This window comes from Helianthus annuus, chromosome 16 (assembly GCF_002127325.2).
Source record: "Helianthus annuus cultivar XRQ/B chromosome 16, HanXRQr2.0-SUNRISE, whole genome shotgun sequence".
In the NCBI taxonomy this organism is placed as follows: Eukaryota; Viridiplantae; Streptophyta; class Magnoliopsida; order Asterales; family Asteraceae; genus Helianthus; species Helianthus annuus.
The window spans coordinates 184,567,833-184,584,015 of NC_035448.2; the positions used below are offsets into that span (position 1 = coordinate 184,567,833).

At 35.6% G+C, this 16,183-nt stretch overlaps 1 protein-coding gene across 1 annotated transcript; it reads left to right on the forward strand.

The window, feature by feature from the left end:
* The first annotated feature begins 1,807 nt into the window (after positions 1–1,807).
* LOC110918613 (trans-resveratrol di-O-methyltransferase) lies at positions 1,808–3,482 on the forward strand. The gene is made up of 2 exons (XM_022162902.2): positions 1,808–2,841; positions 2,993–3,482. Exons 1-2 carry the CDS (start codon positions 2,065–2,067, stop codon positions 3,293–3,295), a joined length of 1,080 nt encoding a protein of 359 aa, XP_022018594.1. The 5' UTR covers positions 1,808–2,064; the 3' UTR covers positions 3,296–3,482.
* The last annotated feature ends 12,701 nt before the right edge of the window (positions 3,483–16,183 follow it).

A 16,183-nucleotide genomic window follows, 5' to 3' on the forward strand; every position in this document is an offset into this window, starting at 1 on the left:
ATCGGGACAAAGACCGATTAGTGCATGTTCCCTTTTGTCTTTCTTCTATCAACGCCACCACATGATGATGATGCACGATAACCGCCCGTCGCTTTTAACGTTATTTTCACAAATTTAGTGAAATAACGTTAAAATTAGTGCAATTTCACTTTTGCCCTCCGAGCGTCCACACATATATACATTATTAAAAGTTAGATTAGATCATATATGAAATTAAGTGTATAACAAAAAGTCTTTATAAATTTCACGTAGAATTAATTGGAAACCTTTATTAAAAGTAGGTTAGATTATATATGGGCTTATACGTGTGAGTAATTGTGATTATTGAATGGTTGAGTTTTGAGGGTTTTGAAATGTGAATTTGATTATAATAGATTATATTTTAGTTTTAAAACTTCTAGAATGATTGAATCAAATAAAAGGATTATGATTTCCTAGAAACAAAAATAACTGATTTTTTTTCTGATCATTTTAAACATGGGCAAATAGAACGATAGCATCTTAATAAAAAAAAAATAACTAATTACAAATGTGAAACCCAATAATTTTACTTCTGTCCCATTTGAACGGAAAAGATAAATACAAACTAAATTTAAAAAAAAATGCAATATGAAAGTAAGAGATAGAATAATCGATATATTTTTTTCATAAAATATGAGATAAGGGTAAACTAAATAAAAAAGTGTCAATTTGGTAAATAATAATATTAAGTATGAAAAAGTAGGAAATTACAAATGTAGACATCTTCAATGAATGACACGTGTCCAAAATCAGGTTTCTTTTATTATATAGTATAGATGACAGAAAGAATGTACAAGGATCAAAATTGTGATAGAATGTTCAATTAGGATTGATTTTGAATTGAGTGGAAAAGTAGACTATGAAAGTCCATATATTCATTCTTCCCTATATTTTCGTCTTCTTAATAGAAAAACAAAGAATTTCACTTACTCGTATTCTTGTTTGATTTTCAAGTTTTTTCATAACATCATGACAGAAAATTCAAATTCATCTACATACATAGAATTGGATTTATGATTTATCAATGAAAGATTGCTACAAGAGTTCAAGATTGTTGAACTCATTCACTTCCAGAGGAAATAAACACAATCAGATGATTGTTAGCCGCAACAGAGCTCCTTAATTCGGTTTTGAGGCAAAAAAAAAAAAAGGCAAAAAGGGTTTAACAAGACTCGAATTCAGGATTTCTAATACACATAACACGCATTTATACCGGTAGACCACTTCATCAATTTGTTTAAAGGTTCCCCTACAAAATATTAAAAGGTTCCTTCAAAAATTTCTTAATGACTAAACACTATAAATTACGAACTGAACGGGTTCCTGGGAACCCCTTAAATGGCTTTAGATCCGCCCATGTTGGCAGTTTACTCTAGTCTTTAACTATAAAAAGTAAACGAGTCCTATATTATGTAAATAGGATAGCATATCAGTCCTCAAATATGATCAACTGGTGGAACCATTCTGTAATAAAAATATATCGTCATTAGATAAATCCATTTAATGAAATTAAACAACAAGCTAGATCATCTTTTTCTTTGATGTAAGAATCAAAGCCAAACGGGTACTGCTAGATAGGTACCCTAGGGTTCTTGATAAATCACACATAAGTCAACATTACTTAAGGGTTCTTCATTTTAATGCTTGATTTCATAGCAATGTGTGTGGCTTTGGCTTTGGGATGCACTGGTCTCTTGCTAGTTTCTAGAATCACATTGTTCAGTTTCAACCCAAACAATCACCTTTAATAATTTAAACCGTTTCATGTTGCTAAACTGATAATGTTTGTAAGGTTGGAAAAATCAAGAAATTTGTGTGGTGATCGAGGAAAGGGAAGATGAGGTCGATAGTGATGTATATAGGGTTGGTAATCACATGGGTACAGCTGGAATGGAATGGGAGTCTTATACTTTTAATACAAAAATGATATGTTACAGATTATCAACCATATCTCTTCATACTTTCTTCTATATATTGACAAGGCCTGTACGCTAACTACATGTCAAATTGTCTATGAGATATACATAGATCATAAGAAAAGAGATGGCATTGCAAAATTCTGAGCTATCTAGAGATCTGTTGCTTCATTCTCAAGCTCACATATGGAATCATCTATTCGGCTTTATACACTCCATGTCACTTAAATGTGCAATTCAGCTTGAAATACCTGATATCATCGTTCGCCATGGTTCACCTATGTTGCTTTCCGAGTTGGTCGAAGCCCTCGGCATAAACCATGAGAGAACTCCATTTGTCTATCGGCTTATGCGCATCCTTGTTCACTCTGGTTTCTTTGTTAAACAAAGTGTATCATGCCATGATGAGGAGGGAGGAGGCTATTTGCTGGCTCCTGCTTCTCGTTTACTTCTCAAGGATGAGCCATTAAGCATTAGGCCCTTTTTGCTACTTGTGTTGGACCCAATCATAGTAGACCCATGGCAACACATGAGCACGTGGTTCCAAAATGATGATGTCACCCCCTTTAACACAACCCATGGGATGATGTTTTGGGATCTGGCAGGCCAAGAGCCGAAGCTTAATCAGTTATTCAATGAAGGGATGGCTAGTAATTCAAGGCTTGTTACAAGTATTATTCTCAAACATTGTGGAGGTGTTTTTGAAGGGATAGAATCCATTATCGATGTTGGCGGTGGTACTGGGACTTTTGCGGTAGCTATCGCCAAAGCATTTCCCAATATTAGGTGCATCAGCTTTGATCTTCCTCATGTAGTTAATGGTTTGGTTGGAAGTAAAAACTTGAGTTATGTTGGTGGAGACATGTTTGAAGCCATTCCTAAAGCTGGTGCAGTTTTGCTCAAGGTATTCTTAACATTTTACCGTTTTTATTTTATTTTTAGGTACTCGTTAGTTTCTTTTTGACAATTAATTTCAATCCTTTTGAACAAAAACTTTTGACGATCATTTGTTGTGTACATGCAATAACTTTTTATGTTTATATATATATAAAAAGAGTATCTTACACGATTGGGGTGATGAAGAATGCATAAAGATACTAAAGCGATGCAAAGAAGCGATTCCAAGCAAAGACAATGGAGGAAAATTAATCATCATAGACATGGTCGTGAAGGTCAGCAAAGAAGAGAATGAATTCCTTGAGTCTCAACTGTTGTTTGATATGCTTATGATGAGTTTAGTGACCGGAAGAGAGAGGAGCGAAAAAGATTGGGCAAAGCTCTTCCTTGACACAGGCTATACAGATTACAAAATAACACCGGTATCGGGGTTTAGATCTGTTATCGAAGTTTATCCCTAAGTAAGTTACATTTCTTCTAAGCATGTTCTTGTTAATCTGTTGTTCCTTATCAACTTCGTTGTTCTTCATCATGTTTCATCTTATTACTATTAAACTCTCGACAATAATTGAGGGTATGTGATTTATGCTTGTGCACAAGGCCTCAAAATTTTAAATAAATATGAAAATTCTTGATTGTGTTGAGACATGAAAGATCTTGGTTGCCGGATTAGAGTTTCTTGTCAATGTCATTTGGTAATGAATTTTCTTTCCAAGCATTTAGAATCAAACTATATGATAATTGACGATGTTATTGAAAAATCAGATAGTTTTATTTCTTGATTTAATACTTGAGGCAGTACTGTTAAGGAGATAATATATATCACAAGTGGGTGGCGGACTCATAATTTTGCTTTGGGTCTGAAACTTTTGAGGGCTGTTTATCTCTAAATATTATTTTCCCAGTCTTAGTTGGGTTAGGTCGTAACAAAAAAATAAGATCAAATCTAAAAATACATAATAGAAATATGTCAATCCGTATCGCATTTCCTTGATGAGAGGGTATTTCTTTTATTCCGTAAATCTTCAACAATAACAATAATAGTAATAACAATAATTGTTGTTATTAATGATAATGATAATATATCATTACTATAATACTTTTATATTTAAACCGTTTCATGTTGATAAAGTGATAATGTTTGTAAGGTTGGAAAAATCAAGAAATTTGTGTGGTGATCGAGGAAAGGGAAGATGAGGTCGATAGTCATGTCTTTTTTTAAATAAAAGGGTAATATGATCGATTCATAAAAATTTAAAATAAAAAATAGACAAGGACGAAGGGTGTTATTATTATTATTATTATTATTATTATTATTATTATTATTATTATTATTATTATTATTATTATTATTATTATTATTATTATTATTATTATTAAGCCAATAAAACATTTGTCGTTTTTAATATATTTTTTCGTCTAGCAAACTATACAAAGTAAAAATTTATTCTATTCACATATGGTTAACCAAAAATCAAATATGCAATGTTTGGTAAAAAATGTTGTTACACACATGTTACATATAAAAATTAAAACATTTTGTAAAACTACTTGGCGCTTTTTGTGTTTTTTTTTTTTTTTGCTCAAAACGTGTGTGTGTATACTAGTCGACAACCCGCGTATTGTGACGGAGTTGACAAACATTGTGCTTGTTTTACATTTTTTTATCAATTGTTTCAATTTTTTTAGGTTCTGATTTACTTAAAAGAATTAGTAATAACCATAGGTAATTTTGTAGAAACGAAGACAAGCCTTGTTATTTTTTTTTTCAAACTTTGTACCAAATTTTAACATTTTCTATTCTACAAGGAGGTGGGTGTTTTTACATGATAATGTATAGTCATATGATTTTTATCGATTCTTTTAAGCCTACCTAGTGACTTTTCCCTCGCACTCCGCGACAGAATTCAGTCGTAATTTGTTCGGTTCGTTATGATACCTACACTCGCTATAGTAATTAAAAGAGAAAACCTTACATAGTTCGAAAAATAATAAAAATGAATATGATGTTGTTTAGTTGATATTGGTTCTGTTGTTTTGCGTTTTTATTTTTGTCAACATTGACTAAACAACATGTGTATTAGTACCGGTATTTATTTTTATTGATTTGGCTTTCGATAAACTGACGTCGTATCGCTACTGTACGGTGTTAAACCGAACAACATCGGTACCGGTATGTTCCGTGTTTGAAAATGAATATCGTATCGCTACCGCAATGAAGCGGAACGAAACCAAACGAACAACATTGGTTCGGTACTTGTTTTTATACATTCGACCGATTATCAACCATAATAGCTTGTATATTGTTGATTTGTAAATTTTGGATGCATTAGGATGTTGTACCTTAGGTTTTTTTTGATAATGGTGACATGGTGTTATACTTTGGTATTGTTTTGTTGTACATTCCTTTAGTAAACAAGCCTTTCTTTGTCCACGGGCCTGTGATTTTGATGTTCATTAGTCTGAGAATAAGGTTCCCACTTATAAAACGTAGCAACTTGTATATTGTTGATTTGTAAGTCTTGTATGCATTGGGGTGTTGTACATATATAATGGTGTTTCGTTCTTTTGTGGTTAATGGTGTTGTACTATGGTATTCTTTTGTTGTACATATGTTGGGTATATAACCCTACAACACTCATTTGTGCCACTTCATGTATGTCGATCATTAGATTTTTGGTCATTGTTCTTGAGCATCATTTTTGGATGTTGTATATTAGTTTGCTTATGTAATGTTAAACTATATTGGCGATGATGACGTTGTTTCTTGGTGTGGCAACTAAGATGGCTTAAAACAGAAAATCGGTTGTATCCAAATTTCTAAGCCTCACTACTAATATTTGCTTTGCTTTTTGGAGTTTCTTGTTTGAATTTAGATTTTCCAGCTGAAAGGCAATGATAAATGATTTGTGATAATGGTTCTGGTGGTTAAGGCAGCTTGAAATAAGCTTCTAGTTGCACCAATATTGTTTATGAGCCTGTTGATTGAATACTCATAATAATTTTGCTTTATTTTACATTATTAATTGACCTATATTATCTTACTAGTAGTAAGACCCATGTGCAAACACGGGTAGTTTTTAGAAAACCATGAATAACACATTTTATAGAAAGTATAAAAATAATTAGTGCAAACTTACAAAATGATATAAACTAATGGTTAACAAATAACAACCCTCCTAAAATATTTCTAACACCCCTAAAATATTTAGAATGTCTCTAGACGTCCTAAAATACACCACGTATACGAAAACAGACCCTAATTACCTTTGTTTTTATAAAAATTAAATAAAAATGAAATTTAATCCTCGCTCGCGGGCCGCTGAGAAGTAAGGCAAGGCTTACGCGGGCCGCGACAGCTCAAGATCAGAGGGCACCTGGTGCTGCTACGTGGCAGCAACATCTTGGGTCTAGGGTTTGAGTCAGCCGAGCTAGGGCCTACCCTAGTGGGTCTCGCGGGCCGCAAAGGCATAGCCTTCGGCTTACGCAGGGCGCGACAAGGTCGTCGAACATAACTATAAATAGGAGGCATCGGGTTTCATTTTTCAATCGCTCAAGTCACGAATTCTCTCTTTAAATTCTGTAGTGTTGACACTATATTCGGGCATTATACCCCCCCCCCAAATAACAGAGTTCTGCCTCGTTGTAAGTATCATAACCCCTGGTTACGTATTAGATACGCTGCCTGATTGATCTAGTGCTCCGTAACGGTTGTCGAGGCTCTGCTGGACGCAGTCGTTGGAGTTCTGTCTCGGGGAGGGTATAACTAATGTAAATATTGGGTTATTATACTAACGCGTGTGCATTGTTTAATTAATAGATTATAACCAGGAAAATCACAGGAAAAACCCTAAAGTTGCAATGTGAGTAATCCTCCTTTTTGTAAACTGTTTTTACAAAACCTTAATTGTTTTAAAATATAACTAGCAGTGATTGAGTCTTTGTAATTCTTCAATTACTACCGATATGTTGGGGTTTTGTATACAAAATGTGGAACACGTTACCATTGGACGACGAGATAGCCAATGTGTAATATGACCCACCGGTTAGGATTGACAGTACTGAATGAGTAATTGTGTAGATATAAACATTGTAATCACTCTCAATACTGTGAAAGGATAAAACTCTTCTTGATTAAATTGGGATTCACTCACCAGTATTTCTCACTGACAAAATATTTTTAAACGCGTTTCATGTAACAAAATGTGAAAGCCAAATAGAAGCCAGCTGGACAGTACTGAAGGCTTGGAAAAGTGGCTATAAAAGTTACCTAAATAAAGAAGATGTTTTTATTCAATAAAATAGGGCTTATCCCTATAAAATGTTTGTAATGGAAACTTGGGAATTTCCCATGTGTTTAATATTATAAAAATGTGGTATTTTACTCTGATAAAATATTTCCTAACTACGGTCCTGATGTAAATTCCGCTGCCAATTAATATAAACACCGATACCACCATCTCTGAGTAGGCCGCGGCCGCCCGCCTCCCGAGGCAGGGGTCGGGGGTTGCGACAGAATGTGGTATCAGAGCTACAGCCACTGATTCAGCCACAAAAGTGTTCTGCTGACACCAAAATTTTATTCATTATGTTAGGAAATAATCTACGTGATTATGTGCATATCTGTATATTATTGTTGTGTGTTATTTGACAATTTGTTAGTTTACTGTATGAGTGATCAAGGACCTTCAGACGCTTACCGTCAGTTGTCTAACTCACCTAGGGACGAAGGAACCTTTTCACAGCCTACCCCCTCGGGGTATTCGGCTGATACCGAAGAAGGAATATTCGTATTCAAAGCCCAATCTGAAGAGACATTCCCTCCCAAGAAGAGAGGATGGTTCAGCAGAGGAGCTCACAAACATAGAAAAAGAATGAGAAAACTACAGCAGCAGCGAGCTTTAGCAGCCGCTAATAGGGAAATGAACTCTCAAACTCAAAATATGATCAATAGGAGACTGGCCTTCCACATACTAGCCACCACAGCCGCCGACCCGAATCTAGAACAACTCATAGCACCCTAGCCACTACCCCTATTCCCAACACAACCTATGGACATCGAAGCTAACCCAGAAAACCAAATTTCAGCACCAGCCTTCGATCCAGCTGAAATCCCTAGGGTACCAGCATTCCATCCCCCAGTCTATATGACCCATGGTTTGACGACCATAGGGATTATGAGCAACGCTACCCAATACCAGACGAACCCATGCAAAACCTAGTAGGACCCTACCCAGACCTTGACCCTCTGGACCCCTATTTTGATAATGACCAATACATCAGGGAAATTCTTGAGAACCCGTACCCTTACGAAGAACCCATGCCCCAGTTCCCAGACCCGATACCAGCACCCGCACCACCCATGAGCACTGAGAATGTGCAAGAGCTCCGCACCTTTGGTGAGGAGATATTAGTAAGAAGTGAGAGGATGAGACAGATAGGGGAAAGATTCGTCTGGAAATATGACGAGCGCAACATGCAATACTGGATGAACCCCTATCAGGGATAGTAATAATGAAATAATAATATATATATATGTGTATGTTTGAAAAAAATATATATATAATAAATTATAAATAACTAAAATAGATAATCCTATAGTTAGTGATGCATACTAGTATTGTAATTTAAATTCCAGTTGTATTTGTAATAGATATAGATGCATAATATAAAATAGAGTAAAAGTCGCAATGACGACGATTTTGGATCAATATGTGATATTAATACTTGGTAAATGTTTATAATCCAGATGGACAACGAAGTGAATCAAGAAAACCAGAATAACAATAATAATGGAAACCAAGTAGATAACAGTGCCATCCAACATATAGTGGCACAAGGGATTATAGACGCAATGCCTTATATTATCAAAACGGTTAAGGAAGCGGAAAATAAAAGTAATAATGGCAGTAAACGACCACCTACTGAACAAGAACACCGCGTAAACAATGGACCAATACTTCAAGTGTCCATTCCAAAAAGAAGAAGAACCATGTCTTATGGTTGTTCTTACAAAGAATTCTGGTCTTGTAAACCAATAGAATTCTCGGGCAACGAAGGAGCCATTGCAGCTCTACGTTGGATAGAAAAGACTGAGGCAGTCTTGAAAATAAGTAAGTGTGCAGAAGAAGATAAGATAATGTTTGCCTCCAATCTGTTTAAGAACTCAGCTTTAGAATGGTGGAACACTATCCTCCAATCTAGGGAAAGTGACAGAACCTAGAACATGGAATAAAATGAGTTTAAGAATATGGTGGAAAGGAAATCATGTCCTCCTAATGAAAAGGAACAGATAGCAAATAAGTTCTTAAACCTTAGGATGACTGGAGTAGATAGTAAGGGTTACACTACGTTATTCTTCGAATATGCTAGAATAGTGTCAACCCTTGCATCACCAGAACCAGTATTAATCTCCCGTTACATCTGGGGATTAATCAGTGAGATAAGACATGTAGTCAAGGCAGCTAGACCACAAACCATAGAAGAAGTTGTAGAACTAGCAAATACCTTGACTGATGAATTATTGCGTACACAAGAAGAAAACCAGAGGAGGAACCTAGCTCAAAGGCTTACCCAAGAATTTCGTTACGGAAATTCCAACCGTGGGAAAAATGTAGGGTTCTACTTCTACTCCTTACTGCAAATATTGCAAAAGAAAGCATTTTGGAAGATGCTCTATATACTACAATTTTTGCAAAATATCAGGACACAAGGAAGAAGACTGCAGGAAGAAACCTAACAATAGGATATGCTACAACTGTGGAGAACAAGGTCATATCAAACCAAACTGTCCGAAACTAGCTCCGGCCACAAACAACAAGACTACTAAGAATGTAAGAGCATTTGTTCTGACTGTAGAAAAAGCCAAAATTATTCCGGACGTGATTGCCGGTAGTCTGGTACATTTTTAGTTAATGATGTCTTTGCCAAAGTATTATTTGACTCTGGTGCGAACCAAAGTTTTATTAATACTTTATTTTGTAAACTTCTCAATCAACCATTAACTAAACTCCCACAAGAATGTCTAGTAGAAACAGCGAATGGGGAAACCGTTAAGATTACTGAAATCTTGCAGAGAGCAAGAATAAAATTTTTAAATCAAAAGTTTATTGCAAATCTTTGTCCAATGAATCTGGCAGGATTTGATGTTGTATTAGGAATGGATTGGTTTGTAGCCAATAAAGCCAGTATTCTATGTGATCAAAAGTCAATCCAAGTAAATTCACCTAAAGGTGAAAAGATCACAATTAAAGGAGATAAGCCATCTAGATCCACAAAATTTATCTCTGTGATGAAGACAGCAAGCTATGCACGAAAAGGGTCAATAGTGTTTTTGATTTCTATAATCATTTACACTAAAGAAAAAGAACTCAAAGATATTCCGGTAGTATCTCAGTTTCCAGATGTATTTCCAGAAGAACTACCAGGACTACCGCCGGACAGGGAAGTCGAATTCAGAATTCATCCGCTACCCGGAACAGCACCAATTGCCAAGGTACCCTACGTTTGGCACCAGCAGAAATGCAAGAATTAAAGAAACAACTGGACGAACTTTTGGAAAAAGGATTCATACAGCCAAGTTCATCGCCATGGGGAGCACCGATCATATTCGTCAAAAAGAAAGACGGGTCAATACGTATGTGCATTGATTACCGTGAATTAAATAAAGTTACGATTAAAAATTGGTATCCATTACCGAGAATCGATGATTTGTTTGATCAATTACAGGGAGCTCGATTTTTCTCTAAGATTGATTTACGCTCAAGATATCATCAATTAAAGGTACAGGAAGAGGACATTCCTAAGACCGCTTTCAGAACAAGGTATGGCCATTATGAATTTACTGTCATGTCATTTGGTCTAACCAATGCCTCAGCCGCATTTATGCACATGTTGAACGGAATATGTAAGCCACATTTGGATAAATTCATAATTGTCTTTATAGATGATATTCTCATTTACTCTAAGAGTAAAGAGGAACATGCAGCGCATCTGCATGCACTTCTAAATTTGCTGAGAAAAGAAAAGCTTTATGCTAAATTTTCAAAATGCGAATTTTGGTTAGAAGAAGTACAGTTTCTTGGACACCTAGTCAATCATGAAGGAATTCATGTGGATCCCACAAAGATTGAGGCAATTAGTAAATGGAAAACCACTGAATCGCCAACCGAGGTTAGAAGTTTTCTAGGATTGGGCGGTTATTATAGAAGATTTATCCGAGATTTTTCTAGAATAGCCATTCCCTTAACTAAGCTAACATGTAAGTGTGTTAAGTTTGAATGGGGACCAAAACAAGAAGAAGCATTTAGAATTTTAAGCAAAGATTAACCAATGCACCCATATTAGCGTTACCAGAAGGAACTGAAGATTTTGTAGTCTATTGTGACGCTTCTAAGTTTGATATGGATGTGTGTTAATGCAACGTCAAAAGGTTATAGCTTATGCATCTAGACAACTTAAGAATCATGAAGAGAATTATACAACCCATGATTTAGAATTAGGAGCTACAATTTTTGCCCTGAAAATTTGGAGACATTACCTTTACGGTAGTAAGTTTACCATTTTCACAGATCATAAGAGTTTAAGGTATGTTTTTGGGCAAAAGGAGTTAAATATGAGACAAAGACGCTGGATGGAGATACTTAGTGATTATGATTGTAATATCCAGTATCATGCAGGAAAGGCTAATGTAGTAGCCGATGCTTTAAGTCGAAAGTATCACAAAAGCCAAAAAGAGTACGCTCTCTTAAATTAAATCTACAAGTAGATTTAAATGAACAAATTAGGAAAGCACAAGAATCAGTAATCAAGGATGATACTGAAAACCTGAAAGGAATGACTAAGGAATTAGAACAAGGAACAGATGGAATTTGGAGATTCCACAAGAAAAGAATGTGGATACCTAAACTAGGAACCCTACGCCACCGAATATTATAAGAAGCCTATAAATCTAAGTATATGATACATCCTGGAAGTGATAAGATGTATCAAGATTTAAGAAAGAATTTCTAGTGGATAGGAATGAAAAAAGATATAGCAGCTTATGTTTCTAAGTGTCTAACTTGTTCACAAGTCAAAGCTGAACATTAGAAACCCTTAGGTTTGTTGCAGCAATTAGAAATGCCAGTTTGGAAGTGGGAGTTGATAACAATGGACTTTGTTACCAAATTACCCAAAACAAGAAAAGGTAATGATATAATCTAGGTGATTGTAGATAGGTTAACCAAATCTGCTCATTTGCTACCAATGAAGGAAACTTTCAGTATGGAACAGTTAGCCAAGTTGTACGTAAACGAAATAGTTTCATTACATGGAATTCCCTTATCAATCTTTTCTGATAGAGATAGCCGTTTTACTTCTCATTTTTGGACAAGTTTCCAAAAAGCAATGGGAACGAAGCTAAATCTAAGCACAGCTTATCATCCTCAAACGGATGGACAAAGCGAAAGAACAATTCAGACAATGAAAGATATGCTTAGAGCTTCTGTAATTGATTTAGGAGGAAATTGGGACGATCACTTACCATTAATAGAATTTTCTTACAATAACAGCTATCATACCAGTATTAATGTTGCACCATTCGAAGCACTTTATGGACGAAAGTGCCGAACTCCGGTCTGTTGGGCAGAAATTGGAGAAAAGCAACTATCTGGACCAGAAATAGTACAGAAACAACGGACAAAATTGTTCAAGTTAATGGAAGACTGAAAACAGCACGTGACCGACAAAAGAGTTATGCTGATAACAGACGGAAGCCATTGGCATTTCAGGAAGGAGATAAAGTCTTATTAAAGGTTTCTCCTTGGAAATGAGTGGTAAGATTCATCAAAAGGGGAAAGCTAAGCCCCAGGTATGTTGGACCTTTTGAGAGTATTAGAAGAATAGGACCTGTAGCTTATCAGCTACAACTGCCAGAAGAAATAGCAGGAATACATGATGTATTTCATGTATGTAATCTCAAAAAGTGTCTAGCTGATGAATCCCTAGTAGTGCCTCTTAAGGATATAGAGGTAAATGAGAAACTAAAATTTGTAGAAAGGCCTCTACAAATTGAAGACAGGAAAGTCAAGAATCTCAAACACAAGAGATTGATTCTAGTCAAAGTCAAATGGGATTCCAAGAAAGGACCAGAATACACGTGGGAGCTTGAATCTGAGATGCAGAGGAAATATCCACACCTGTTCCAGTAGACCTCGAGGACGAGTTCTAAAACAGGGTGGGGAGGATATAACAACCCTCCTAAAATATTTCCGACACCCCTAAAATACTTAGAATGTCTCTATAGGTCCTAAAATACACCCTGTATACGAAAACAGACCCTAATTACCTTTGTTTTTATAAAAATTAAATAAAAATGAAATTTAATCCTCGCTCGCGGGCCACGAAGAAGTAAGCCAAGGCTTACGCGGGTCGCGACAGCTCAAGATCAGAGCGCACCTGGTGCTGCCACATGGCAGCAACGTGTTGGGTCTAGGGTTTGAGTCAGCTGAGCTAGGGCCTACCCTAGTGGGTCTCGCGGGGCGCGACAAGGTCGTCGAACAGAATAATAAATAGGAGGCATCGGCTTTCATTTTTCAATCGCTTAAATCACGAATTATCTCTCTAATTTCTGTAGTGTAGATACTATACTCGGGCATTATACCCCCCCCTAAATAACGGAGTTCTGCCTCATTGTAAGTATCATAACCCATGGATACGTATTAGATACGCTGCCCGATTGATCTAGTGCTCCATAACGGCTGTCGAGGCTCTGCCGACGTAGTCGTTGGAGTTCTGTCTCAGGGAGGGTATAACTAATGTAAATATTGGGTTATTATACTAACGCGTGTGCATTGTGCATTATAACCAGGAAAATCAGAGGAAAAACCCTAAAGTTGCAATGTGAGTAATCCTCCTTTTTGTAAACTGTTTTTACAAAACCTTACTTGTGATTGAGTCTTTGTAATTCTTCAATTATTGTCGGTATGTTGGGGTTTTGTATACAAAATGTGGAACACGTTACCATTGAACAACGAGATAGCCAATGTGTGATATGACCCACCAGTCAGGATTGACAGTACTGAATGAGTAATTGTGTCACACCCCAACCGATGGCGGAAACATCGGGATGAGACGAACAAATTGCTCAAAACAACATAACACTAAATGTGACAATATGAATTAAATCATTTTATTAAATTAAAGAATAATACACTGTTTCAAATAGTAAACATAGATTCAAACATTGTTTAATTGCTAAAATGGGTATCTAAAGCCATCCTAGCTTGTTTCTTGAGTCTTGTACTAAACAACCTGCAACATGTATTAAAATAACATCAACAAAAGTTGGCGAGTATACAGGTTTGATACATAGCATAAAGTAGAGTAAAAAGTTTAAATACTCATATCCAACATGAATAAAATGATACAAGTTACTACTATGCCATTCAATATCGTTCAACAGCGTTTAAATACCGTTCAAATATCGTTCAACATCGCAATGCCCCAAGACTCAAGGGCATTGAGATTAACACGTTCAACTTGCATAGCATATGAGTTTACAAGCATCAAATTGTTTCATGTTTAAATGTGGATAGAGTGTGATAAAAACAAGATTCAAACGTTGCGTGTTTTTGTATAGAATACATGTTGCACCCAAAAGTGATAAAAATAAAAATGGGATCGAGTATACTCACATTGGTTGCGTTGCGATTTCTTGTAAACAACACACAAGTAAGATTGGGAACTTCCAAAAGAACGAACAACAGCGATTAACCTAGATATTTAGAATAATGAACTCGTTACTAGTTATAGGTTAAACAAGGTTCCCCATATTTATTGTTTACGATGTGCTACGTTTATAACTAGAATTTTTGAAACTAATATTTTATTAATATAAAAATAAAAATAGTATAAATCGAAAATTTACTTTTTAAAGATATAGGATATGTAAACGAATCTTATATCAATTGACTTTTATGTAAATGAAAAAAAAATGATTTAGAAATAACATAACAGTGGCCCACAACAACCATGAAGCCATGTAACTGAATTGTAGATTATGTTAAGTTTGAATTTATATATTAACAAATTAACTTCTACTTCTTCATTTTAAAGAATCAACAATCGAACAATTTATAAAAGAAAGAAAGTCAAACCCACTATTTACATATTTCAAATCTGATTAGTTATCACTGCAGTCCTTCTTGGATATGTATAAAAGGGAACAAAGAGGCTGAAAAGAAAAGGAAAAAAAATATACCGAAACGTGTGATGCGGTTTCACGACGGGAACTTCGGACGTTTCCGGCGGGGCACCAATCTCCGGCGATGTCCTTCGTTACTCCGGTGATATTCCAACGTGATGCCGGTACCGTCGACATGTCTCCGGGTCTCCGACAGGTTACAAATTCAGGCGAGTGCTCTGGCGACTCCGAGTGATTCGAAATGATGTTGTGGGGTTGTGAGGGTGTGGAGATGAGAGCATGTCGTATTTATAACGCGTTTTCGTAAATTATGGAAATATTCTTGTGATCGATTCGTATGAGTGTTAAGATTGAGTCCATGTTCATGATTTGCACCAAAACGGAAACGCGGAGTCAACAATCATCGAACAATCAGTGAAGGTTTTAAAAATGGAAACACGTAAATAATTCTAATTACCGAGAAGTCAGCGATCATAATCAAAAGGAAAGTTGTTGCTGTCTCCGTTCTTTCTGGGCGGCAAAGTTACAAAGGAAAGAAACGAAATCGGCGATTAAAATCTTAAAGATCCGTGGTTTGAACGATGTGATGATTGTGATGGAGCGGTTTGTATGTTGATTCGTGGGCGGGTAGAGCCGGGTTCGACTCCCGCGTTTATCTTTTTTGTTTCCTTTTTAATTTAAAAGCTTCAACAAATTACAGTTAGCCCCCTTCCATTATACTAACTGAACTAATGTGGTTGTTAGCTTTAGTTAACTTAAATCTGACTAGATTATAATAAAAGTTTGAAATGTAAAGGTTATTTAACTTGACTAACTTGGTTATACTAACTTGGTTATTATCTCAACAAATTTTGAAATTTAACAAACTATCTAGATCATTTTTATGAAAGTAAAGGAACAAAACTTTTAAATTGTAATATTAATTATTTAATTAACTAAACAAAATAAGATAAAATAATTAAATAACCATATTTATAAACGAATTAAAATAAGGATAAAAGTTTTTCAACGATTATTTAATTCGCGAAAAAATTTCGAGTTTCAAGGATTAGGATCCAAAATTTAAAACGGGTCGGATTTTGAAATAGGTCGATTTTGACGGGGGTTACAAATTGTGTAGATATAAACATTGTAATCGCTTTCAATACTGTGAAAGGATAAAACT